This window comes from Chelonia mydas, chromosome 11 (assembly GCF_015237465.2).
Source record: "Chelonia mydas isolate rCheMyd1 chromosome 11, rCheMyd1.pri.v2, whole genome shotgun sequence".
In the NCBI taxonomy this organism is placed as follows: domain Eukaryota; kingdom Metazoa; phylum Chordata; order Testudines; family Cheloniidae; genus Chelonia; species Chelonia mydas.
Genome location: NC_051251.2, coordinates 38195764 through 38207210, shown reverse-complemented (window position 1 = coordinate 38207210; position 11447 = coordinate 38195764). Strand labels below are relative to the sequence as shown.

Below are 11447 nucleotides of genomic sequence, written 5' to 3'. Positions count from 1 at the left end.
AGATTTGAAGAGGGCAGTTTCCCCCCACCCCAGCAGCTCTGGATCTTGTGATGGAGAGATCTTATCCTCTCTCTGTGATTCAGAGGTGCCAGGAAACTCGTTGAATATTCTGATCTGCCCCAGTGTTTCTTGTGGCTTGACCCCGGTGCTGTGTCGTACCATTACACCAAGCAGCCCTGAACCTGCATAAATCACAACCCTGCAAAGCCTACACTCCACATCTTATCTTTCTTATTCCCCCCTCCCTTTCCTCCTCTAGCATGATAGATATTAAAAAATCCTTACGGAAACGTTTGTGGGATTAGCGTCCTAAGCGATCAACGCAAAGAAAAATACCGTTATCTCCTAATCAGCAACAAACCAGCCTGTATAAATTACAGCACTTTGGAAATTAGAGTCTGTGACAGGGCCAAGAAAAGTTAAGTAATGTTTCAGAAATGCCTGTCAAACTCTACAAACAAGCCCTGCAGTTTAATATAGAAGGTAAACTTTATGCAAACAATATAAGGAGTTTGTATAGATGGGGCAATTAAAATGAATAGGACAAATCATGTTGTGAGATAAATGCATCTCTCTCTCTCTGATACCACGATTTATACAGCAATCTCTTGTTCCTGAAATACAGGCGTATGTTGTATTTCATACAGGAGGAATTGAGGGGAGGGAGGGCTAAATGAAGTTCCCCACCTAAAGTTTTATCGTGATAAATTTCCTCTCTAAAACAACTACAGTGCCACTGTCAGTCATGTTAAGCTACACGATCAACTTCTCAGCAGTTTTAACAGAATTATAAATACTGTTAGTTTAACATCATTTCTGTGTGATACTGCCGATACTGCCTTCCCACCATAATCTTCTGATGGGCTCCAAAAATACTTCAAACAGATTAGATTAAAGGGTAATCTCCGAAAAATGCAAACATATCCCGTCTTTCTCCTTTCGAATCCTCTACTTTCCTACAGTAGTCTTGTATCTAATTCCTGAAATGGCAACACTATCGGAACCGTGCCTTGATATTTCACCCGTGATTTGTTGTGTACCTGTGATACAAAGGTCCCCTTACCAAAGCCAGGATCGTCACAGTACCCTCTGTTGACAAATTAGGAGCAGGGATATTAAAGTTTCCCTTAGCAATAGCTTCATACTCGGCCCAAGCTTTTAGTGAAACTGACTTTCTCCCCTGGGAAATCCATGAAAGGCTGGGGTGGAGAAATAAGATTCATTCTGTGATTGTCAAGGCTTCAACAGCGTTTTAGAGGTGATTGACCGCGTCTCTCTATGGAGTAATCAACTAAATCAGCGTTTTAAACTTTATACCAATGTCTGAATGTAATGACTAGTTCTAAAGCCTTTATAAGGCTCCTTCGTTTAAACCCCTTTTCTTTGCGTGGGGCATATTGTTTGTCAGTTGGGACACTGGCGTCTGAGGAGCATCAAACGCTGTTTGCTATTTAAAATCACCCCGGATCTGCCCCAAATGTATTGTAAAGCAGCACCACTGTGATGTAAAGTCATTGGAGTGCATTGGTATGAAAGCATCCCTCCTACCCGGCAAAGTGCGCGCGGAAGGAGGGGCAAAGGCAGCCTGTGGCTGCAGGGACCTGGAGCAATGCCTGATTCCCTCATGCTAGTTCCGGGGCTGCTGGGTATAAAGAGCTTTATGCAATGTCTGGAGGGTGGGAGTTTCGTCTGCAACTAGCGGGATCAGAAAAAGACACCAGGCGGCTTGGGCTGTTGCAGGGCCAAGCAGCCTTCCTGAGCCCAGCAGCGTGCTTTCTAGGGCGCTGGAGCATCCCAGCCCAGATGGGATCTCTCCACAGGATGGACGGAGGAGCAGCATCTTCTTGCAAAGTGCTCATATTATTCACTGCATGCATCATGCAGGCTCGTGGCCAAGGTAAGTCCCGTACTGCAGCCTAGTCCGAGTGGGACTCGGGGCTCTTCCGCGCCCTCCGGGAACGCCAGGGGGAGGAGAGAGGGTCGGTGGCTGCCGGGCTGTAAGGGAGCTGCGGCCCCGGGGCTTCCTCAGCGGGCTCGAGCAGCAGGAGGTGACTCTTCCCAGAAGTTGTTTATCCTGTAGTGGAAAGTAGAGCGAGCCCGGGGGCTGTAAGAAGCGAGCCCGGCGTTTTCTGACACAGCTCCTCCTCAGGCGGGTTTCGACCTTTGCCTCTCCCAGCGTGGGTCTTTACCCAGGGAAGGGGCCGGAGTCCTGCGGGGGAGCAGCGGCTGCGCTGGGGTTACGTTTGGAAGGGCCGTTCAGGGGGTGCAAAGCCACAGCGTAAAGTCACGCCGGGCTTTCACTTTCTGGAGATGCGCTGGAGAGAGAAGCCTTTAACTGCGGGGAGCGCTCCTCGCAAGGAGGCCGGCCAGGGCTCCGTGCCTCAAGCGGGGCAAGACAATCGCCGGACCCTGGCGCTTGCTGCTGAAACGTGTTTATTGGCCCCGGAGTCTGGAGCACATCTATAAAGATCCGTCTGGGGCCGTGCTGCCGGCCCCTCTCCACGCACCAAATGCAGGTGGTTTGGGAGCCCAAAGTGAGCAGGCTGAGTGAGTTCCCCCAGTTTCTGAGAGCGGGTTTTGCAGCCCGCTCCTCGGTAAAGTTGCACCTCGAGCTGGGTCCCGTTAGGCAGACCCAGGCTTTGCCGTTTTTATTTGCACTGATCGTGCATGTGCAGCGTGTACGTGTCTGCTGTATGTGTAACAGATGCGGTATTTTATAAAAAAGAGTCTAATAAAGAAACAGATGCTTGGTCTGGAGCACAATAAGCTTCCCTCAGCCCCAGACGCAGATTTGAAGTTGGGGGAGAGAGAACTTTTTCTCCGGGCTTTGCTGTTGCTAGGTTACATCGGGGAGCATGTGACTGGCCGAGCAGGCTGAGCACGATAGGCTGCGCCGCCGCCTACTCTGGTACTAAGCTGGCTGCTGGGGATGGAGGAGCCCTATCTCCACTCCCTCCCTCCCGCCCTGTAGCTGCAGCCCCTCTCTTCCTGTCTCTCCCCTTCCCTCTCCCACACAGTGTAATTGCCCCACCATTAAAATGAAACCCCTTATTGTTCCAGCTGGATGAGATGAAGTGAATTTCCTGGGCCGCATCTATTGGCCTGGTAGCCCCACTGTTTTATGTGTGTGCGTTAGGTGGATGTATTCAAATTGTTAATCTGCTTTCTTTGCTCAACTCTTAGTGTAAGCTCCTTAGAGGGAATCAAGTAAGTAATTATGCTGCTAACAGCTCCCTTTTCTGAGCAGGGAAGTAGTTAGGAGATAGCTAATGTACAGCAGGAGCATTGCAAAAGGTCCAGCCAAAGAGGTCACACTGGGTAGAGAGCTAATTCCTTTGCACTCTTATTTACACTGCATAGAACTAAAGCTACAGTGCTGACTTAAATACGTATTTCCTTGCTCTGCAGCCACCTTAGAAAATTTAGGACAAATGTACAGTAGATGTGAATATGAATTTACCAATTATTTGGTAAAGTGAGGGTAAAATCTTGAATTGGAACCCAAAAGCAGGGCAGGTGTTAAGAACTTTGCTGTGCTGGATGTAAGAATTATCAGAATAACTATGCTAATGAGATGATGTAATGTTAGTAATGGAGTCTATGGTAATACCTGTGTTAAACCTCTTAAAGTAGTATTGTCAGCTCTTGGGATTCTTATTCCAAGTCTCACTATATTTGGTGTTTTTCTTAAAACTCTAGTTCTTGGAATCCTGTGATTATGTGAGGATTTCAGCTTTCATTTAAAAAAGAAAATGATTGTAGACCTTGTGGTTGCAGAGAGAGAAACTTGAAAACATGACCCAAACATACACTATCGGCTCAAAAATCAGAAGCCCCACCCTCAAAAAACCTTCAATTTTTAATTAAAAAAAGTATTTCATGATTTTTAATCCAGTCTCATGATATTTTGAAGCATGACTCATGATTTTTGAATACTAACAATTTGAATTTGTGAGTACTGAGTGGAAACTCGATGTTTCCAGAAGCCTAAGAAGACTCAGTTTAATCTGGGTGTTTATGCCTATATTAAGCAGTGTTGTGCCTTCTCCCTTGACAAATCTGACTCCTGAATTTTGTTAAACATGGTACTGGATAAACTGAGAGAAAAAATGACTCCTCTCACCATCCAAAGTTGCATAGGAACTGATCCTGCAACCTGTTACTCATGCCAGCAGTCTTTATTACTTAGGATTACTGTCATGCGTAGAGATTTCACGATGAGGTCCATACTCTGCCTAATTTAAGTTCCCTCACTGTGGTATCCAAAAGTAGCATTTTATATGGAATTTTATAAGCAATATTTTATATTACCATGGCATTTCATTTTGAAGAATCCCAAAGCACTTCAGACAGCTACCTGTACAGCACTGCTGAAATGCAGCCACATCTTGGGTGGACATTGCGGTGTACAGCAGTGTGTGAAGGGCAAATCTGGATTAAGACCATCAAGGCAAATGTCTGAATTTGCTAAAGAATCTGGCAGTCTTTAAGGATTTGCGTACTCACACAGTACTCCATTTATCTGGTATTTTTTATGGGACTCATGGAAGGACTGACTCTAGTCTGCTAAAATGTGACCCTCTAGTTCCTGGGAGTGTAGGTGTTTCAAACCTTGCTGCTCTTAATAGTTCACTTCCATAGACAATGTTTTCTGTCTGTGTTCTTGTTTTGTCTTTATAGTGGTTATCCATGAATAAGAAACCTATTTTCCCTTCTTAGAAGGAACATTCCTCTTTGGACTCTCAAATTTACTTCTAACTCACACAAACCCGATTTTATTAAATAACATTTTTGTAACCTATGTTCAATTAATCACAAATCAGTTAAGCTTCCTACATGACTGTTTTTTCTGGAGTACCTTATTTTGGTTCAAATTCAGGAGAGATGACACATCTGTCAGAAAAAGAGTATATATACATAGTAAAGTAACTAGCATGTATTTGGCATTCAGTTGATAGGCAAAATGAGGTAAAATACATTGTAAGGAGGAGGGTGACAAGGATTTAGGAGGAAAAGCATAAGGTAGTGGAGCTCCCACTTTATCTGATATGCTCCTGTTAACTTCTTTTCCTGCTACACCACTTCGATCTCCTCAGTGTGTAAGTTGCATTCATTTTTCCACCATCTCAATATCAAACTACTGCAAGTTACAAAACATCGTCACTCACACCTGTTTTTTTTGCAAAATTCCCATTGACTTCAGTAGGGCCAGGATTTCACCCCATGTGTAATTTACATCAACATTTAAATCCCTGCTTTGAATCTGGTCTTGTCTGTATCTTTACATTTCCTCAGTACTCTTCCTAGCATTGCATTAAATGACGAGACTTTTTTTTCCGTATATCTTGGCCAGATCCTCTTTAATTTACCAGATTAAGAGTCCAGTCCAAGTCAGCTGGACTTGTGTGAGCAATGATTGCAGAACTGCGCTCTGCATTTCCATAGTTAATAAGTAATATCATGATATTGGTCTAAACCTTTATAATGCTGGAGAGGTGAGCATTTCTGGTGATAGCCTTTCACCTTACATGGACACACTTGTTTGGTCTGTGAATCCCCTGGATACTAAATGTGTACAGCTGCCTGAATGCACTCTACAATTAAGTTGATTTCCAACTTTTAGTCTATTCCTCCTTTTTAAGTAGCTCATAATTTCCTGAAGCAAAATCCACATGGGCTGAGATTTTTCCATGGCTGGTCTCAGGCCAGAGGTGAAGTTTATTATAAAGTTTTAACAAATCTGATTCATCCATTTTACGTGTACATTGAGAAAAATATATATCCTTCCCAGTATAACCTGATCAAAAATTTTGCAAGTAGATAACACAATTCCTTAGATCATTGAGATCTAAGGAATAAGCCAAGTTTGAAGCAAATTGGTAGAGTAGTTTTAAAGGCAAGGGGAGAAATCTTGGCCCCATTAAAGGCAAAGGGAAAACTCCAGTTAATTTAAGTGGGGCCAAGCTTCCATCCAGGAGAATTTAAATTTGGAAATTTTGCACTTGTACAGTTCAGTTTTGCTACATGAGCCATGATTTACTTTATATAAGGGTTTAAAATAAACTTCAGAGTTATTTGACAAATAATATGGAATGGTTTTAGGAGAGACTATTTTAAGTCTGTACTCAGAACAGAGTTAAGGTTGAAACTTCAGCTGTAATACTACAATTCCTGTCTTTTGAGTGCTTGATTGCAAAACCTTAAAATGTTAAAGCTTATTTGTTCAAAATGGAAATGTAATTCTGCTACACGTATGAAAAAGTGATGTTGGCTTACATAGTGGCATCATAACTGATAAACTGAGATTTGTAGCTTTTATGTATATTGGTGAATTCACATTCTTTGACAATTTTTTGGCCAGCCTCCATTTTGTGCAAGTTTAAAATTGGCTCATGTACCTGCATGTACAAACCACAAATTGGATATTTAGGTGAGCAATTACAAATCTCTGTGTGCAAATGTGAGCACTAAGTGATATAAAAAGTAGTAATATTTGGGGTTTGCTCATGCATGCACAACTGAAAATGTGTTCTGTGTTTAAGTGAGGTACGGTAGAAAAGCAAATCCCTTAACAAACAATGGTAGTGAACAACTTTGGGCAACAGGAATATTCTCTCAAAAGGAGGAGGTGATTTCAAAGCCTTCTAAAGTGTAAAACAGGGGCATACAATGGCAGAGTGGATTATATTAGGATACAAAGGTGAACTCTGTTCACTTCCAGGTTGCCAGTTTAAATCCAACCCAGGGCTGGATCTGCTAGGGTTACACGGTGAGAACCCTCCCTTATAAATTAAAAACAATTTTTTGTATACTTAACACCATTATGGATATACAGTGGCCTCTGTAAAATTAATAGGTGATCACAGTCCATATCCTGGTGGATAGGTGTCCACATCTCAGAAACCACAATCGCATTTGGCATGAATTGACGCTTTTGCTGATAGTTTCACAAAAGAGGCCAAGAAATAAATGGGCATGGATGGTTCTTATAGACCAGAACTGCTACATATTGCTAGGATTACACGGTGAAGCTTGCACTGTTATCTACTATCTCTGTTCTGTGTATGGGTAGAAGCCCAGGACATCTGAGCAGAAGATTATGTCCCTTGCATAGAGCCTCTCGGTGAAACCCCTACTTTGAGGTTTTACACAGGGGAGGGAGGATTTGGGTCTTAAGGGGAGAAAAAAAAGTCAAGTAGGTGTTTTGAAAAGAAAATGAATACGTCCAATTTACAGTCTGTACTGCTGGTAAAGGCAGATATGGGAGAGGACCTTTAGGCTGAACTGTTTATCAAAATCCTGCACTGGTATAATTTTCTTGTACTCTGTCAGTGAACCATTATAAAAGGAATGCTGGGCTTGATCTGCTCTGACTGAAATCAACAGCAGAATACCCTTGGACCTCAATGGGACCAGGACTGGGACCTCTGATTTGGGGAGGGGGAGTTGTGATGGCTTAAAAATTAAAAATACGCATCAGTGAAACACATTACAATCTTTTTACCTTTTAATTGATAAAAGTGACATTTCTATGAACTTAATGTCGGCATTTGTTTTCGTAAGGTTTTTTTTTTTAAAATGAGTAATCTACTTTTAGTACTTGTCTTGATCTTTCTTTAATTATTTACTCCTTTTCTATATCCTGGGCAGCGAAGTATATCAGGAATTTGCTAAGTAATCATTTAAAGTGAAGAATAGCGTTAAAAAACAAAATTTCAGTTAAAAATTGAAAGCAGTAATTAGCTGACACCTGGTTAGACTTAGATTCTTCACCGACTGCTAGAATTACTGTAAATAATTAAGCTGCAGGAGTCAAGACAAACAGGGACAGGACATTCAAGAAGATCTGAGCTAAGATAGATGTGCAGCGTATGCAACACTTCCTATAAAGCAAATCAAAACCTTCTTTTATATATTGAGCTGACTGGAAATTTGAGCAATGAAATCCCACTTTAATCCAGATTTACTTTCCATGTGTTTTGCAGGAAATGAGCAAAGATTCATTGAGGGGGAGGGAGAAGTTGTGGGACGTTAGAATGCAATTTCATTAAAGCCTTTTAATTCTTTTCTTTTTGGGCTTCCTGGGTTGACGTGAAATCAATCACGCTGTTCTGAGCCTTTACTCTGTATACGCCTTTTGCATTGTTAGATTATTGGGAGATCAAAGATCAGTAGTGTTTGTTTTTTCTTCTAGTTATTTAGGGCCAAATCTCTGGGTCTTTCAGTATTTTACTCAGGGAAATGTCTGAAGTCAGTTGATTACGAACTTCAGGATTTGACTGCCAATAATAAGTTATGCTTAGCATTCCCCACACATTTTTGAAACAATATCTTCCATCTTTGATATATTGCATCCAATACTGTTCACTTTTATTGGACAAAACCAAACCTGTTTCAGGACTGGAAAACTGTTAAAGCTGTTCAGAATTACAGATGCAGAAGCCCCATTTCTCCTCATTTTCCTCATTCTCCTCCCAATTTTGCTTAAAAACTGATGGCACAATATAACCTTCTGAGTGGAAGCTGAAAAAGAAACAACACTTTTTAGAAGATTCATTGGTGAGAAGCATAGAAGATTTTTCTTAATTAATCCTCTACAGATTGACACCTATGTAAAGACTAGCTAATGTTAAGATTGTGTCACTGTGGTTAAGTAGCTATGGCAACCAAATAAGTCAATTATCTGCTTGTTAATAGTTTACATTAAGTCTGGCAACTAAAGGATGGAAATGTCATACTTTTAAAACTAAAATATATTTCTTGATATAACTTCTTAATGATACATCATGGATTTGTTTTCCTTTTTCAGTCTTACGAGATATCTTGAACCAATTCCAGCTTGATTCTCCTCTCACTTAAACTAGTTTAATTGCATTGATTCAGTTGAGCTACTCCTGAAGTGCACTAGTGTAAGGGAAGGGAGTATCAGAACCAGACACTAAAAAGTAGGTGGTAAAAATTTCTTTTAATAATTTACTATATTTTGAGGTCTGGTCTGAAGTCCACTCTCTTACTGAATGTTCAGTTTATTAATTAGCTTTTGCTCCTCCAGCTCAGCACATTTTTTGGAATGATTTAAAAAAATGAAGCTTAATGAGTAAACATGGAAATGTTGAATGGAATAGATAGTTTTCTGCGGATTCCACAATAAGCTTTTACTGTTGGTATCAAGCTTTTTAATGTTTTCTTTGTTTTGCAATTCTTAAACTGGATTTGAGATCTAAGGATCACTATTAGTAGTTTTGTTCTAGATTAAAAAAAAGACATGTAGGAGTTAATTGAGACTAATTTTGTTTTCTGAACAGTTGTATTTTAGCAGTAATAATCTGGTTGGTTTGAATTTGATTGACTGTATTGTTATACACTCCTATTTAACATCAAGGGGGTCAGATCCTCAGCTGGTATAAATGGATTTAGACAGTTGATGTTCTGACTCTCTCTCTCTTTTTTTTTTTTTTTTTTCATATTTGGGTAGGCCTTGTTCCACACACACGCACCCCAATTCCAGTTTGGAGCCCCAGATGCTATTTGGGGTCTGCTTGTATATTACAGGTTGCAGGATTGGGGCCTTTATTGTGGTTTGCAGCATGGTTGGAACAAACCAATTTGTATCATATACAGAAGTTGCAGGAATCAAAATAATAATAATAATAATGTCTAGCACTTATGGAGTGATTTTCATCTTCAAAAAACCTTGATGCACATTTACTGATCAAGGAAATATACCAGTGGTTCTCAAACTTCTGTACTGGTGACCCCTTTCACATAGCAAGCCCTTGAGTGCGACCCCCCCTTATAAATTAAAAACACTTTTTTGTATACTTAACACCATTATAAATGCTAGAGGCAAAGTGGGGTTTGGGGTGGAGGCTGGCAGTTCGTGGACCCCCCCGCCCATGTAATAACCTCGCGACCTCCTGAAGGGTCCCGACCCCCAGTTTGAGAATCCCTGAAATATACTCTTGTGATTCTCCTTTGGTTTGGGGAAGTAAGGGCTGCAGAATCGGGCCTTATACTCATGTGAACAATCCCTTCAGGCATGCCTAAAATAGGAAAGTTTACCCCAAGAATTCCATTTGGTGCTCCCACCATGTCAGCACCAATGAGAGCTCTCATTTAATTGTGACTGGAACTATGACTAATGCTGTGTCAGCTGAACCTACTCTTCAGTAAGCTTAACTAACGTGTAAGCCCCCAGAGCCTTGCTTACAGTAGGGCTCCCATCAGAGCTGCAAGAAACCAGTGTTAGCACTAGTGGGAATACTTCGGTAAAATTCTCTCGTGTAAGGATAGCACTTGACTTCAAGGGGGCTGCTCATGCGTTTACTTTTGAGCAAAGATTGCAGGATTGGGCCCAATATATGATAAAATAAACAAGATGGAAGATTTAAAACCATGACAAGAATGCTACTGTAACTAATATTGGCATTTTTGCCATATGAAAAGGCTATTCATGCATTCATTTTTACTTTTACAAGGTATAACAGGCTTTTAAACTATTGCACTTGTAGTGAATAGGGTACATACTGGTCTGAAATTAGCAGACGTGCTTCTGGCATCTTGCTTGCGATTGTAGGAGCTTTCTTTATTAGTTTTTCAGATTCTGCCCTTCCTCTCTCTTTTCAAACCAGCCCAAGGGCGCCATTTAAAAACCTGGCCCACTTCACCATTTAAAACCAGTTTAGCTCCAAATATTGTGTAAATGCACTGAAGCACTAATATTCTTTTCATTACCTCTGTGGCTACTTGAAAGGTATTCACTGTAGTAATTAATCTGGATGTTGACAAATGTGAACTGGCAGAACACCAGGAAATCTGAATTGAATCTCAGATACGCGTTGAGGGGCCTATTCTGTCTTCCTTGATCAGGCAAAAAGCCCATTTCTTCAGTGTGAGTTTTGCCTGAGTGAGGAGGACAACAAACTCCCTGAGCACTTGCTAGGGATTTATCTCCTGCTATGGGATTTGTACTGTGACTGAATGCAGTCTAGTATATAGAAATGGCTGTCTAATAGTGGAAATAAAAAATTGCTATGACCCTTCTGACCTAGTTTGGGTGTGGCAAATGTATCAAAACTTAAATGCCTGAAGTGCTTTAGGAATTTGGACATCAATTTGGGGAAGAAACAGGCACTTTGATAATTTACAAATAATTAAACACGCTGAAGTAAACAATGGCAATAGCAAAATTTGAAAACGGATGACTTATGACAGCTAAGTAATCATACCTATTAGTGATAAAGGTCACATATCTGTTTTGCCCCCTGACACTTCACCTTTTTTTTCTGTTTAAATGATCTTGTTGGCGGGTTAGTTAGCAATAAATCACAAGCACCGTTTTTGGCAAGTTAGACTATAAACTGATCAGTGCTACCATGCCTAGTCCGATAGAAAAGTTGGCCTGGTTACCACCACACTAAGGCCACGATACTGAAAAGACTTATGCA

At 41.0% G+C, this 11447-nt stretch overlaps 1 protein-coding gene across 3 annotated transcripts in view; it reads left to right on the top strand.

Moving 5' to 3' along the window:
• Positions 1-1680: 1680 nt before the first annotated feature.
• The window catches only part of LRP2 (LDL receptor related protein 2), a 182220-nt gene continuing 172453 nt past the window's right edge, over positions 1681-11447 (top strand). For all 3 annotated transcript variants that reach the window (XM_037912394.2, XM_043525116.1, XM_043525115.1), the window contains exon 1: positions 1681-1897. In XM_037912394.2, the coding sequence (XP_037768322.1) occupies positions 1804-1897 (94 nt within the window). In that variant the 5' untranslated portion in view covers positions 1681-1803. The remainder of the gene's footprint in view (positions 1898-11447) is intronic.